Source organism: Mytilus trossulus, chromosome 13, assembly GCF_036588685.1.
Source record: "Mytilus trossulus isolate FHL-02 chromosome 13, PNRI_Mtr1.1.1.hap1, whole genome shotgun sequence".
Lineage (NCBI taxonomy): Eukaryota > Metazoa > Mollusca > Bivalvia > Mytilida > Mytilidae > Mytilus > Mytilus trossulus.
Genome location: NC_086385.1, coordinates 47,456,714 through 47,473,994, shown reverse-complemented (window position 1 = coordinate 47,473,994; position 17,281 = coordinate 47,456,714). Strand labels below are relative to the sequence as shown.

The following is a 17,281-nucleotide window of genomic DNA, read 5'->3' as shown; positions in this document are numbered from 1 at the left end:
CCCGAATGTAAAAACACAAAAATACTAAACTCCGAGGAAAATTCAAAAAGGAAAATCAAAAATCAAAAGGCAAAATCAAAAGTCCAAACACATCAAACGAATAGATAACAACTGTCATATTCCTGACTTGGTACAGGCATTTTCTAATGTAGAAAATGGTGGAATGAACCTGGTTGTATAGCTAGCTAAACCTCTCACTTTTATGACAGTCTCATCAAATTCCATTACATTGTCAACGACTGACCGTTTCCACGGACATAGCTGAACAATTTTACCACTACTTACATGACTTATAGAATGAGAATGACGAATGTCATCCAATCAAAATATTTTGAAAAAAAATATATCGACCAAATTATAAGCAGTTTTTTTATGATGTACCTGTGGTGGCAACCGCAATAGAACTATTTAGTCTACTGATTCTGAGCATATCAGGCAAATAATAGAATATTATGTTTTTAATTGTAATAGTGATATGTTGAATCAATTGAAATAAATCTTAACAAATAACATCCACAATAAATAAAGACAACAGTAGTATACCGCTGTTAAAAACTCATAAATCCATGGACAAGAAACAAAATCGGGGTGACAAACTTCAACCGAGGGGGCTGCATTAAATATAAAAGGAGAACAACGACACAATACTAAAATGTAACACACACAGAAACGAACCAAGAATCAGACAAAATCCCACGAGAATAACAAATGTAACATCAAAACCAAATACATGAATTTGGGATAGACAAGTACCGTGACATGGCAAAGTAAATTTTAACTAAAAAATAAGAGAAAATAAACGACGCAACGTTAAAATGTAACACACACAGAAACGAACAACAATATAACAATGGCCATACTCCTGACTTGGTATAGGATTACAATAAAACTGATTGGATACCACTAAATGGTTAATATGAAATGCATAATAGATGATGACTACCTGTCAAAATCATGAACTGTATAGTTCATATGAATTTATCACAAGGCCTACAACACCGAGTTTGTGAATCGAAACTCCACTTTGACAAGGTGCTCTTGACTCCGATCTTAACTGACTTGGATTGCAATTATTCAACCTAACTTAAGAAATATGTTGATATTAGAATTATATAGATTATTTACCTTGCGTTTTAATAGAGACATGTTTCTATCTTTCAAATGTGCTGAGTGAATAGAAAAACAATGAAATCAAAGGAAAATTCAAAACAGAGAGTCCCTAATCAAATATCAAAAATCAAAAGCTCATACACATCAAACGAATAATCAACGGTAAAAAGTAAAAACACAAAAATACTGAACTCCGAGGAAAATTCAAATAGGAAAGTCCCAAATGAAATTGCAAAATCAATAGTTCAAACACATCAAACGAATAGATAACAACTGTCATATTCCTGAATTGGTACAGGCATTTTCGTTTGTAGAAAATGGTGGATTAAACCTGGTTTTATAGCTAGCTAAACGTCAAGCTAGGTAACAGACAAAAATGATAAAACATGCATATTATTCTGACTTTCACATTATCGACTTTACTTTGACGAGAAGACAAGCAGCAAACACTTGCTTTGGTATTCTTTGTTATGGAGACTTGATTCCAACCTAGGACCAGTGTGGTAATTGAATAACTGTTTAAATCATTTTAACTGCTTACCAGAACAGAAAGCGCGGAAAACTTTATCATTCAAGGCTGCCAATTCATCAAAGTTTTGTACATTGAAGCTGTTTTCCGAGGCTGGCCTAGAGGCAATGGCATTCAATTCACGGAAACCTCTTAAACCAATACCAACAGCATAAATATGAATTCCTTCTGAACGAGCTCGCTCCGCCTCAGGAATGGTTCTTGCGGAGTTCACATTTGACACACCATCTATTAAAATAAGTACTACATTAGGCACACCATCACGATCCCCATTGGCAGCAGTGAACATTTGTGAACGCATGGTTTTCAAAGCTCCAAAAGTATTTGTACTTCCATGCCTATAAGTTATGGCGTCAATAGCTTTTATTATGTCTTGTGAAGAGCTGTAGGTATTCAGATGGAATTCAATACGGCCAACAAAAGAAAATGAAACGATTCCAACTTGTATATTTTCAGAACCTAAATCAGCTTTCGTTAAAAAATCTTTACAGAATTTTTTCATTTTCTGGAGGTTAACAGGACCCACACTTGTTGAAGTGTCCAAAATAATAACAATATCAACTTTGGCTCGACCACATGCTGTGAAAATAAAAATAAATATTCTGAATGTATGCATATACAATAGGATATCAAATCTGGCAGAAACGTGGAATAAGTTTAAACTTCTATGAAACAAAAAGCACATGAGCTCACTTGTATCTTCAATTTCATTACAAATTTGGTTAGATTTGTTGAGGAGCGCTCTCTAGAATTAGTGACTGAGCCTGAATCTTAAGGTATTTCTTTTAGAATTTGACAATTCGACTTGTGGTGATTATCTAAGAAAGATATAGCTTTTAGATTGATAGGTTATAATCATTTATATTTGTATGTATAAAACGGTTAATAGTTATCAAAGGTACCAGGATAATAATTATAATTAAAAAGGTGGTTCTGAGTGACATTTGACAGAAGTGTTGAATTACACCATTAATAATCAAAACATTATATTTTTTTTTTAATTGTAATAAATAAATAGTTTCAATTTTAAAGTTTTGCTGTTACTGTACTAAATTATTCCTGCTAAAACAAAATTCAATAAAAAGTAGACAGCAACCTATACCTTAAGTTAATTAAAGACAAAAAACGTTCTCCGTAATGCTACATAAGTAACGTAACTTATATGCTAATAAAAAAAACGCATAGACTCTTGTTTAATTCTAGTTATTGCTAAAAGGTTTTTTACATATTGAATTGTATATAGAATGACATTTTGCGTATGAGAGTATTGACATAGTTATTCTCAATAAATTTCTATTTTCTGCAACACTAACTTTTTTTATTTTTTCACTTAATAAACACCTGACTTTCGTTTAAAAACTACGACTTGGATGAAGAGTTGTCATAAAGACACTCAAACCACATCTTCTTATATCTATCATCATAGATTCCAAAATCGATTTTTTTATTTTCACCAGACTCGCGTTTCGTCTACAAAAGACTCATCAGTTACGTCCTAATCAACAAAATTTTAAAAAGTTAAATAAAATACGAAGTCGAAAAGCACTGAGGACCAACAATTCCTAAAAGTTTTTGCCAAATACAGGTAAGTTAATCAATTTCTGAGGTATAAAAACCTTAATTTTTCAAAAAATTCATCTTTAACAACATCAATAATATATTAATTTTTAAAAAAATTACTGTTTTCAAAAGTACGAATTATTCTAAATACTAACTGGATGCATAGATAACCTTAGACATAATTGGCACAAAGGTACCAGGATTATGACTTAGTACGTCAGACGCGAGTTTCGTCTACAATAGACTCATCAGTGACGCTAATATCAAAATATTTTTAAAGCCAAATAAGTACTCATCAGTGACGCTAATATCAAAATATTTTTAAAGCCAAACAAGTACAAAATTGAAGAGCATTGAGGATTCAAAATTCCAAAATGTTGTGCCAAAAACGGCTAAGGTAATCTTTGCCTGGGATAGAAAATTCTTAGATATTGAAAAATTCAAAGATTGGTTTGCAAGCAATTTATAAAAATGACCATATTAATGATATGCATGCCAACACCGAGGTGTTGACTACTGGGCTGGTGATACCCTCGGGGACGAAACGTCCACCAGCAGTGGCATCGACCCAGTGGTGTAAATAGTTATCAAAGGTATCAGGATTGTAATTTAGTACGCTAGACGCGCGTTTCGTCTACATAAGACTCATCAGTGACGCTCATAAAATAATATTTTTAAAGCCAAACAAAAATACAAAGTTGAAGAGCATAGAGGATCCAAAATTCCAAAAAGTTGTGCCAAAAACGGCTAAGGTAATCTATGCCTGGGATAAGAAAATCCTTAGTTTTTTGAAAAATTCAACTTTTGGGTCATCAGTTCTCTTCCACTTTGTAGTTATTTGGCGCTCTTTACTCTTTTTATCTGCGCGTCACGTATGAGTCCTGTGTAGACGAGGCGCACGTGTGGTGTATTAAAATATAAGCCTAGTATCTTTGATAGCTATTAGCATGTCGAAGGTTCTATTGTAATGTTGGTTTTTGCGTATTTCTCTGTCAGGACTGTTTTAGCATTTATTTGTACTGTAGTTCTGTCATGTGATGTTGTCATTTTAGTATTATATTTTACATTGCCATAAAAGAGCGAAGTTTGTCTAGCCTCAAAACTAGGTTCAACTCACCATCTTTTTGATAAAATGTCCTGTAACAAGTCAGGAAAATGTCCGTTTTTATATTATAGTTCGTTTATGTGTGTGATGCATTTTGGTGTTTTCTGTTTTTTCGTTGTGTTCCTCTTATAAAATTGATATGTTTAGCATTTCTGTGTTTTTTTACTCTTTACATCCTTTTCAATTTGTTATCCTGATTTGTTTTCTCTCAATCAATTTATGACTTTCGAAAAGCGATATACTACTGTTGCCTTTATTTTACACTAGACTTAACTTGCATGATTTTACTCACTTATCTTTAGATAACCACAAAACCAGTTTTAATCCAACATAATTATGTTTCTTAAAATGTCCTATACCAAATTAGGAAAATGGCAGTTGTTATCTAATAAATCGTTTCTGTGTGTGTTATATTGTCGTTTTTTCCTTGTTCTTTTCAGCGTTTCTGTTGTTTCCTTGTTTTCATCTTATATAGTTGATGTGTTTCCCAGGCTTAAGTTTGTAATTCTGATATGTGTTTGTCTCAATCGATAAATGATATTCGAACAGCGGTATACTACTGGTGCTTTTATTTATTCAACACAATAAAACATAAATTGACACCTCTTTTTTGGTGGCATAACATCTCGGCCTAAAGTTTATTGTTTTCTGTTTAGTATTAAATTTATATTACTAGTAAGATCCATTTTGTAACATATTGTGATCAATTTTATTTGGCAATCGCCAATAACAGTCAGCAGGTTTAAAGAACATCAGTTGTTCGACCTGTTAGTCAAATGCGTTATGTTGAAATAAACTTTTTCCCTTTTCAGGTTTTTTGGAAAATTTTGTTTGTGCTGTATTCAGACCCTTCTACAACGAAATTTGTTTAACATGCACCCGTAAAATTGTGGTTTTTATCCAACGTAATCATAGGGTTGAATGTAGTTTTCAATTTAGACTTGTTTATATTTTTTCGTTTGGGCTTGTATCATATTTTCCCTCCGGTTTATATGATCCTTTCATCCTATATTGACTCTTAAAGTTCAAGAGTCTGTCTAAAAATGGGGATATATTATCTGGCCTTCCAAATGCCGTTTCGTTGCCTGACATCACTGAGGAGACATTTAATGTCGAAATCCGGATCTGGTGTACTAAAAAATATTGACACCTTATTTTTGTGGCATAACATCTTCGCCGCAAGTTCATTGTTTTCTGTTTAGTATCAAATTTATATTAAGATCCATTTGTAACATTTTGTGATCAATTTTATTTGGCAATCGCCAATGGCAGTCAGCAGGGGTAAAGAAAATCAGTTGTTTGACCTGTTAGTCAAATGCGTTTTGTTAAAATATACTTTTTTACTTTTTTGGTCTTTCAGAAAATGTTGTTTATGCTGTATTTAGACCCTTCTTCAACGAAATTTGTTTTACATGCACCCGTAAAATTGTGGTTTTTATCCAACGCAATCATAGGTTTGAACAAGGTTTTCAATTTAGACTTGTTTATATTCTATTAGTTACATTGTGTGTTGGTGACCTTATACGATATAAAGGGTCAGTAAATTCAATATGAAGTGAGAGCGAAGCTAGCACACTATCTAAAACGTTTTCCTCATCGACTATCTTTATGTGGTATTTAGATTAGACTCTGGCCATTCAAGGTGATTAAGTCTTCAATAACGTTAGTATTAATAATCTACTTCAATCGGTCTATACAAAAACAAAAGTTTTTCGTCTGTTGAATCCTTTCAGATTTTTCCTCAACTGCGTGTTGATTTTATAAAGGGACGTTACACCACTCCTAACCGTGTTTATATAAGTCCCGCCTTCTTACCTTATATAGAACCATACTACCCTTATATGGAATATTCACAGATTCAACGCATTTGCTATTAACCAATCATATTCCTTATTGCAAGATAAAGCCAAATTTCATCCATTTTGCATCCAAAACGTGTATCTTTTCATATAGAAATGTAATTCATCAGAAATATCAATATCGAATAAGTTATAACTCTTTCACTTTTCTGTATTTTGACTTGGGACTTTCCATACTTAATTTTATGTTAGCTAGAAATAATCTTCCTTGTACTTACTTTGACATTGACCACCAGAAATCCCTCTCAGACATGAACAGCTTTGTGTGTTACCGGTAATATAACAGGTTCCATCGTTCAAACATGGATTATTATCACAAAGGCCAACTGTAATTTAAAAAAAAAAATGTAAGTTTAAAATAATGGAACTTAATTAAACATTTTCTCTAAATTTCAACAGTATTTTTTTTTTAATTACAATGTATAAGCATTTTTAGGTCAAAGTACGGCTTCAACACGGGGCCGTGGCTCACACCGAACTGCAAGCTTTTAAGGGCTCCGAAATTACTAACTTGTAATATATTTCAAACAGGAAAACCAACGATCTAATGTATATATAAAAAAAAGCGAATCGAGAAACACCGACACTTATTTCTAAGTATATAAAATATTGTGATATATGGTTTATGACTTCTGGTGTCCTTATAATAGTTCATGCAGTGTGTAAAATTATCTTATGCAACGCTAAGTAATGTGAAAATCGCAATTGATAATTTTACAAAAAAGAACAAAAAACTCAAATTGAGTCTTCATAGGAAAATGTTTTAAGCCATTAACCTTAAAAAAATGTTTTTTCCTCTCAAAATATTTTTTATGAGTTAAAATAAAGGTCAGGTCCACACACCAAAAAATTGTTCACTATAATCCTGGACAAAAAATTAATAAAGGAAGTTAGGGATCGGAACTAGATACAAATTTTATGTCCCACACTCTATCCCCGCCATATTTTTCCAACGTACATACATATTTGCTTTACTATAACTTAGATAAAATTACTCTAACTATTTATAGTATACAACTGCATGAATAAATATATTTATTGAATTGATATATATACCACATACCATTACATTGATCACCTGAAAATCCAGGACCACATGTACATTTGTTTGTATCTCCCTTTACCTGACAAAACCCACCATGTCTACATGGGTTACAGTCGCATTCACTAGGTACAATTACAATGTGTGTTAACTTTAACAAAATGGTTAGACGTCTATTGAACTGACCATCAAAATCGTTGGGAATGATAAATATTTCCTAAAATTCAGTAACTTAAGTATTAAATCTCTAACCTATGCTGGCAAATATGAAGTATTGTTTTGTTTCATCTGAATGGGGCTTTGCTTCTTGCAAATCAAAACATTTACGTTTGCTGCAAGATAAAACTTTTGTTTAAAGTGCATATTTAGATTATTAGAGGCGTGGTTTTAAAAACATACATGCATTAACATTAACATGGTTCCAGAACTAAAATATTAAAACAAGTCAGATTTACCTTCACATGTGTAACCTGAGTAACCAGTTTGGCATGTACAGGTGAAATTGTCGTCAATCGATTTACATAGACCACCATTAAAGCATGGCTGATTGTCGCATGGAGTACCTGCAAATGCAAAAATAACTGTTGTAATAAATGAAATAACTTATATAATTCATCAAAACTTCCAGACCCCAGCAATTGTTTTAAATTAGTTCCCCAATTAAAAACCGATGATTTCATTAACAAACAAAAAAAAAGCATTTAACATCAAATTTTAGCAAAAACGTAACCACACCTTCATTCTTGGGATAAGTAAAAGTGTGACCACACCTTCATTCTTGGGATTAGTAAAAAAGTGACCACACATTCATTCTTGGGATTATTAAAGACATGCCCACACCTTCATTCTTGGGATGAGTAAAAACGTGACCATACCTTCATTCTTTAGATTAGAGAAAATGTGACCACACCTTCATTCCTGTGATTAGTAAAAACATGACAACACCTTCATTCTTGGGATTAGTATTTCTTTGGCAATGACGAAGTCCTTTGAAGTTTTATACGTTTATGTTTTACTTTTCTCAACATTATTTAAATATGTAGAATAACATTAAGAAATAATTCATGTGGGCTTATATATCGTGATTTTACCCATGTTGTCTCTTTATGACAAATATTTTACCCTGAGCGTTAGCGAGGGGTAAAATAACGGCATAAAGGGACAACCCATGGTAAAATCTAGATATATTCAAGCCCCATTGAATTATTTGGATTCTAATAGGACAAATACGGCAATTCTTTTGGAGGCAAATACTTGCTGTTCTTGGACTTCTCTTCAACTGAATTTTAATGTGCGTATTGTTATGCGTTTACTTTTCTACATTGGCTAGAGGTATGGGGGAGGGTTCAGATCTCATAAACATATTTAACCACGCCGTATTTTTGCGCCTGTCCCAAGTCAGGAACCTCTGGCCTTTGTTAGTCTTGTATTATTTTGATTTTAGTTTCTTGCGTACAATTTGGAAATTAGTATGGCGTTCATTATCACTGAACTAGTATATATTTGTTTAGGGACCAGCTGAAGGACGCCTCCGAGTGCGGGAATTTCTCGCTACATTGAAGACCTGTTTGTGACCTTCTACGATTGTTTTCTTATTTGGTCGGGTTGTTGTCTCTTTGACACATTCCCCATTTCCATTCTCAATTTTATCATAAATAAACGCACTTTTAAACTGACGTTAAAAAAATCGTAGCAAAATGAATTAGTTACATGTTTCAACTATTTAGAATAACGTATATAGATAGTTTTGGATGAATTTAAATGATGATTTACTGATATGTCTAACATGTATAAAAAAATGGCTTATACCACATTTTAGCAACGTTTGTTTGCTTACCGTTGTTGTGATGATTTCCGGTTTCACAAGCGTGTATTTTTCCGTAAAATATTTATATTCTTACGTCATCGTTCTATGATGTCGGGTTCCTCATTCACAAAAAAAACATATGACGTGGGGGTACAATGGGAACAGCCCAAACAATATATTCATATTTTACCACGGGTGTGTACTGAAACCTTTTGAAGGACGTCATGTTAAAATAGTTTGTAATCACTCATTCGCATAAATAAATATATAGAAATATATTTGTGTTGACAGAGATTTCTAAACAAACTAGTTTCTATTACCTTAGCCGTATTTGGCACAACTTTTTGGATTTTTGGATCCCCAATGCTCTTCAATTTTGTACTCGTTTGGCTTAATAAATATTTTGATATGGGCGTCACTGATGAGTCTCACATAGACGAAACGCGCGTCTGGCGTACTAAATTATAATCCTGGTACCTTTGATAACTATAGTATATGATAATCTGCATTTATATACCTTCAAAACACAAAACCTAGTTTGTTTACGAGCAATATAGATACAGAAGATAAAGCAGCAACACAGCTAGTCTAGACAACTTAAGGGCACCAACAATGTTCGACAAATAAAAACAGTTAAATACTAGTATACAACATATAAAGAAGGTCATCTTTATCTCGATTATGTGCATTATCATTTTTGTTTCTGTTCGATCTTTATTTTGGTCTCAAAATAATTTGAATGTAAACGTTATTCAAGCTATATATAATCTTCCTGGTACCTACTTTGACACTGTCTACCGGAAAACCCTTTCACGCATGTACAGCTGTGTGTGTTTCCTGTAATATCGCATGTTCCACCATTCAAGCATGGACTACCATCACAAGGACCAACTGTAAATAAAATAATGAGTTTGTCAGCTTAAAACGTTAGAATTAAACAGTACATTTTCTTTTCAAATTTCCATTACAAAGATAAGTTTATTTATATAGATAAGAAGCTAAGATGGGGTATGACTCAAAGGTCGAAATTAGCGCTCGTCCCGTGGTCCATCTACCATTGAACAACAGATTCCATACTTAGTTAAGGGGACTACAAATGCAGCGGTTTTAAATGTTTTGTTCAATAACAGGAGGACTCTGTATGTCAAGATTTCAACAGATCATAGCAAGGCACCAAAAATTGGTTCGCTCTTATCCTAAACAATAATAATAAATTAAATAAGATGAGGATCCGAACTAAAATCAAGTTTTAAACACCCCTCTCACATCTCCAACATACGCTAATCCTAACAACTGTTTCGAACAAACAAACACATTTTCCTTACACTCACTTAAACATAATTAACCTTACTTTAAATAGAAAACATTCGTATAAAGTAATATAATTAATGATTTAATTGAACTTAGCATCACACTGGTCACCTGAAAATCCAGGATCACAGGTACATTTGTATGTATCTCCCTTTACTTGGCAAAGTCCACCATTACTACATGGGTTGCTGTCGCATACACTCACTGCAATAACAAGTTAACTTTGTTTAACTTAAATACAATTATAACACGTCCATTGCACTGACCATCTGTTCCCTTGGGAACAATGAATATTGTCTAAGAAACAGTATTTTTAAAGTTTAGTTCCCTAACGTGCACTCGCAAATATGTCACTTGTATTATTGTTTTGAATCGTTCGAGTTAGACTCTACCTCTTACAGTTGAAGACAGTTAACTTTAGTGCACATTAAATGGCAAACGTCTTCACAAACCCTTTGTTAAAAGCTCATCTTTATATTATTAACAGTGGAGTGGATTGAAAAAGTACATGAATTATTATTAATTATCAAGAACTCAAATATTTAAACTAGTCATATTTACCTTCACATTTGTAACCTGAGAAACCAGTTTGGCATATGCAGGTAAAATTGTCGCCAATCGATTTACACAGACCGCCATTTAAACATGGTTGATTGTCACATGGAGTACCTACAAACAATGATATAACTAGTAGTGAAAAGACTAATCTATTAAACGTCCAGACCCAACAAAAATGAGAAAATGTTCATACTATGTCAAAACATAATATATATTGTTATATCTTTAAAAATACAATAAAAGAAAGAGTCACCGAGCACTGTCTTAAGCTACAGGTTTTGAAAAAAATGACACATTTTGTATGGATTATGCACGAAAAAAACATAATTATGTGATTGTAAGCTAAACTAAATGATAAAATTGTAAAATAAAATATGTGAAGATAGCTTTAAGAAAATACTTTGAGAATATCAAAAGAAAAGATATGGGTTCGTTTTTAACAGCTCAAATATAAAATGGCAAAATTTCAAGTTTGTTCCTCAAGAAAATGCACTATTACCTCTCCTTCTTTTGAAAATCAAACACAAATTATCTGAAAATTTAAATTATTTATTTTCATTCCTGCATCAAATTTTGCTTGATTGAAAATCTGGACACAAGATTCTCTTTTGTTTACAATCCAAAATGGCAAAAAACACCCATACCACCTTAAATCAAGTAATAAAAGTTGCGGAAGAAGAAAATACAGTATTTAGATCAATATTTTTTGTCATAAATTTATACGGTTTTGTCAATACCAATACCCACGTGGTTTCATCATTATTTAATGTTTCGTCGAGTTGGGCTTTACTTCTTGCAGTTTAAAATAATTACCTTCGATACAAATTAAATGGCAGCAGGTAAAAACGATAAATATACAACAAACAAGTCGGATTTACCTTCACATTTGTATCCAGAGAAACCAGGTCTGCATGTACAGGTGAAATTATTGACAACCGATTCACACAGACCGCCATTAAAGCATGGCTGGCTGTCGCATGGTTTATCTGCAAACGTTAAAATAATTTTAGATATAAATAAACTAATTTCTATAAACCTCCAAAACTCTGATTTCACACCAAACTCTTAATTTTAGTCATCATACATTCTTAATTAAAATAAATAGATGATTTTTTTAAGTGGTACTCAACACTTTTACTAAAATTAATTTGACTCGTTTAATTTTCATAAAATTTTATCAAAGTATTTACCTGTGTTTGGGGTTAAATTGTTTATCAGGTGAAGACCTACATGTATCTGCCCTGAAAATTTCAAATTGATCAGACAACCATTTGTTAAGTTGCTGCCGTTTTTAGCTCACCTGGCTGGAAACGCCAAGTGAGCTTTTCTCTTCACTTGGCGTCCGTCGTCCGTCGGCGTCCGTCTTCCGTCGCCGTCCGTCTTCGTTAACTTTTACAAAAATCTTCTCCACTGAAACTACTTGGCCAAATTTGAGCAAACTTGGCAACAATCATTATTGGAGTATCTGGTTTTAAAAATGTGTCCGGTGACCCATCCAACCATCCAGGATGGCCGCCATGGCTAAAAATAGAACATAGGGAACAAATGCAGTTGTTGGCTTACAACACAAAAACCAAAGCATTTAGAGCAATTTGACCAGGGAAATTTGATTATCAGGTCCAGATCTATCTGCCCTGAAAATATTAGATGAATCGGAAAATCGGTTGATAGGTTGCTGCCCCTGAATTGGTAATTTAAAAAAAAAATCTATATATAAATATGTTAACAGAAGATAATAGCAAGTAAAATACACAATCATATAGTTATAGATTATATCGTACGTTTGTAACATATGTTAAACACTATAAAAGTTTTTTTGTCATACGAGCTGTCGAAAAGAGTATTCATATCATCTACTATAGAAGAAAGACGAACAATACCAAAGTGAAAATCAAACTCACCAACCGAAAATAAGCTGACAACGCCATGTATAAAAGAAAAAAAGACAAAAAAACAGTACTCAAAACACAAAAACAAGAAGACTAAAACTTGAGTAACACAAACCATATCAATAACCCGGTTTTGATCTGGAAGGATAATATAAACATAAGGAGATGGGACATCCTTTAAACACCCATGCACAGGGAAATAACGAAAAGTAACCGTATTAAGTTCTTCAGCAACGAAAGAAAACCAAAGCATATAATATAAAAAGTGTAACATAAATACCAAATTCCGTAGCAAATTCAAAAAGGGGAGGTGAATAAAAACTGGCAAAACATAAACACTACCAATTAACGGAACAAGGGAAAAAAAAACACAATGCTGCCTTAGTACATACCTTTTACTACCAATATGGTGGGCTTAAACTTGTTTAATAGCTTTATTATATAAAATACTTCGTTCTGACAACATTTAAAACAATTAAGAGAAAACCACCAATATGATTTATGAAAAACAAATATTTACAGACTTCCAACCTGGGGCATGCATCAAAAGAATATGGCTAGATAATACATGTTTTTGAAGGGTTCATTCTCCTATAATTTATAATTTATTTACGTATCAACAACAAAAATGGCATCATGAGCGTGTATAGTAATACATATAATTAGGTCAAACTATGCTAACTGTAATTATACTTTACATTATATCACGAGTTGGGTGACCGTTACGGACTATCAGTTTCACAGATGATCGCAGATATGTTTTAATGTTGTAACTACAATCCCATCTCTTTTTTCCGAATGTGACCTACCGAATTAGATTTATTACCGGATTGGTACTTACGTGAGCAACACGACGGTTGCCGCATGTAGAACAGGATATGCTTACCCTTCCGGAGCACCTGAAAATACCCCAAGTTGTTTATGGGATTCGATGCTCAGTTTTTAGTTAATTATGTTTCTATTGTTAATTTGTTGGTTTTTTTCATTATGAGCCATGACGTTGTCTGTTAATTTTCGACATATGACTTTGAATGTTCCATTGATATCTTTCGCTTTTCTTTTTTCAGATTTGTTCTGAATATCACATTAGATGAATAAACAAAGAAGTTATATCTAAAAAAATATGTGAGTATTATATGTTCTTACCACTCATTAAAACGAATAGGACCACTAGTGTGATTATACAAACAACAGATATCAGTCCTATTGCTAAAGTTAAAGTCTTCCATTTTCTCTTCAACAACGACTGTGTACCAATATAATCCTCCTTATTAACTAGTCTGCTCTTACTGCGGTGAAAGATAGTATTGTTGAAATCCATCTTGTTGTATTGAATTCTATAGTTGATACATCCTCATCGGAACATTAGTTAGTGTGTATAGATATAAGAAGATGTGGTATAAGTGACAACTCTCCCTCCAAGTAACAATTTGTAAAAGGAAACCATTATAGGTCAAAGTACAAATACTTGCGTCACCTAATATGCACATCCGATGTATAAGTGTATCGTATAAGGTAATAGATATATATATCTTGATTTTGTATCTGCAGAAGAACCAAACCAAGTGTCATAACATAAGTGCGCATAAAGTGATTCAGTTACTGACGATGGTGATTAGCACAGTGATTGCCTGTGAATATGAGTGATTTACATATTCCTCTGTCTATTCGGTGATATACTTTTTAAGGTAGTCCGTAGTTTACAGATATGTGAAACTAACAAAGATAAAACCCGTAATAGTGACATTATTACGAGGAATGTACAAAACTCGCCTTTTTTACGCTAAAATTATGATGTAAAAGGCAAACAAAGTCACAAACTACAAAATAAAAACAAGAATAAATGAATTTTAAACGGTTTCACAGATAACCTGGCAGAAAAGGAGGAAATAACACCTGCCTATTGTCATTACGTGGCAAGTTTTACTATTTATAAGCCTTCTTTCATAACATCAGTAGATAAGTAGGTCACAATAAGATATAGAAACTTCTCTAAGTTTGATAAAGAAAAATTATAGAAGATTTAAAGGCTAAAATTTTTAATGAAATACTTTATATTGATAATCCAGATCATGCATTAGATGCATGATACTCTAATTTATAAAGCGTTATAAATAAACATGCTCCAATAATAACGAAAAAAGTAAAGAAAATTTCTCAACCGAAGTAGTTGAATCAGGATATAAATCAACGAGGAGCTAAAAGAGACTTTTATCGTAAAAAGAGAGATTTTGAAAACTATAAGTTATATAGAAACAAGCTAACCGCCTTAATAAATAAATGTAAGACTGACTATTTATCGAAGGCTGTACAGTCTAATTCAAAAACTTCTGAAATCAGGAAACATCTAAATGATTAAAATGCAGAATCAAAATGCCCAATACTGCAACAAGTGTCACATTTCAAGGATCTGATGGCAATGAACCAGAATTTTTTTGTGAACACTTAAATGACCATTTTGGAACTGTCGCTGAATCAAATAATCCTAACCCCAAATCAAATTTCAAATCCCGAAAGTTAAAATAGTTTATTCAAGTTACCATTTTTTTTTATTTTACTGTTTGTCTCTAAAACAAGTGAATGAACTATTGAAATTCAAAATTAACAAATCTACAGTTTTAGATGATTTCGGTCCTAAAAATCTAAAAATAAACGCTCCAATAATATATGAATCCGTTGCGCATATTTTTTATTTAAGCCTTTGTACAGATATATTTCCATTTATCTTTAAGTGTGCATGAGTATCACCTATCCATAAAATTGGCGACGTGAAAGATATGAACAACTATAGACCAATATCTGTACTTCCAATTTTAAAATTATCAAAGATTTTTGCAAAGATTAATTACTCTCAAATTTACAAATATTTAATAGAATCTGATTCGATTTATAAGTACCTGTCTGGGTTAAAACAAGGCCATTCGTGTCACTAAGCTCTGACTAAAATTAATGAAGAATTGTTAATTAATATGGATCAAGGAAACTATACTGGAGTTTTATCTTTGATTTTAAACATTCCAAAAAATCGTTTGATATTGTAAATCACTCAATGTTATTATCGAAATTGAAAATGTATAAGCTTGATTCTCTTTCTTTTGAATGTTTCAAATCATATTTATCAAACAGGTCTCAAAAAGTAAAAATTAATACCAACATATTTGCATATCTTTAGGAAAAAAAAGTTACATTTGGTGTATCGCAGGGCAGTATTTTAGGGTTTTCATTATTTCCTTTATATATTAATGATCTCCCACTTCAACTTAATGATACAAAGCCTGATTTGTATGCAGATAACACAACTCTTAAATACTCTTCAATTTTGTTGATGATATATGTGATAAACTTAACGATGAAATAGCAAATTTTATAATATGGTGTTGATATGATTCTTAATGTTAAAAAATCCAAATCGATGTTAGTTGGTTCACATAGAAAGCTTCAAAGTATACAAGAAACTCTGAAGATAGAACACAGTGGAATTCTTTTACAAAATGTAATCAGTAAAAATTTGCTTCATAATTGATGAGTTTCTTTCATGGAATCAACAAATAAACACAGTATTACTGTGATAAGTACAAGACTAGGTTTACTAAATCGATTGAACTATTATATTCCACTAAAAGGTTTATGTTTATTTTATAATGGATATGTAATTCCTCTCTTTGTTTATTGCTGTACAATTTGGACTGAAACATGTAATCTAAACATGGAACAAATGTTAAAATTACAAAAAGGGGAGCCAGAATTATTCTTAACAAAGCAAATGACTTTTATTACTTTATTTAAACAATTAGGATGGTTAAATTTTCAAACAAGAATCACATATCACAAAGTAGTATTAATAGAATTGAGATTGGAAATGGGGAATGGGGAATGTGTCAAAGAGACAACAACCCGACCATAGAAAAAACAACAACAGAGGGTCACCAACAGATCTTCAATGTAGCGAGAAATTCCCGCACCCAAAGGCTTCCTTCAGCTGGCACCTAAAAAAATATGTTAGTTCAGTGATAATGACGCCATACTAATTTCCAAATTGTACACAAGAAACTATAATTAAAATGATACATGTTAATGTATACGTGTGTAAATAGTCTTGCACCTGATTATCTTTGTCAATTGTTTAACAATAACCTAAATAATAATGCAAGATATTCTTTGCGTTCATCGGAAAATGATTGCCTTTTCATACAACGTACGAGAACAAATTGTATGAAAAAAACATTTCCAAATTCCAGTACATGTCTTAGGAACAGTCTTCCTCTTGAAATCAAAAACTTTAAGATAGAAGCGATAGAACAGTTCATTTTTTTTATATAATTTCTTGTTTCTAATCTAAACATAAACAAATAAACTCATCATAGATACCAGGACTTAAATTTGTATATACGCCAGGCGCGTGTCTCGTCTTCAAAAGACTCATCAGTGACGCTCGAATCAAAAAAAATTAAAAAGGCCAAATAAAGTACGAGGTGGAAGAGCTTTGAGGACCAAAATGTCTAAAAGTGTTG

At 32.3% G+C, this 17,281-nt stretch overlaps 1 protein-coding gene across 3 annotated transcripts in view; it reads right to left on the bottom strand.

Annotated features, from left to right (window-relative positions):
* Positions 1 to 17,281, bottom strand: part of LOC134695521 (protein crumbs-like) — a 57,876-nt gene that overhangs the window by 2,259 nt on the left and 38,336 nt on the right. The window contains exons 1-8 of one of the 3 annotated variants that reach the window (XM_063556800.1): positions 13,917 to 14,254; positions 11,760 to 11,867; positions 10,885 to 10,992; positions 10,421 to 10,527; positions 9,796 to 9,904; positions 7,661 to 7,768; positions 6,382 to 6,489; positions 1,652 to 2,218 (exon numbers count right to left, since the gene is read on the bottom strand). In XM_063556800.1, the coding sequence (XP_063412870.1) occupies positions 1,652 to 2,218; positions 6,382 to 6,489; positions 7,661 to 7,768; positions 9,796 to 9,904; positions 10,421 to 10,527; positions 10,885 to 10,992; positions 11,760 to 11,867; positions 13,917 to 14,091 (1,390 nt within the window). In that variant the 5' untranslated portion in view covers positions 14,092 to 14,254. Of the gene's footprint in view, positions 1 to 1,651; positions 2,219 to 6,381; positions 6,490 to 7,660; positions 7,769 to 9,795; positions 9,905 to 10,420; positions 10,528 to 10,884; positions 10,993 to 11,759; positions 11,868 to 13,916; positions 14,255 to 17,281 lie in introns of those variants that run through there. The other 2 variants (XM_063556802.1, XM_063556801.1) reach the window with 2 other exon arrangements.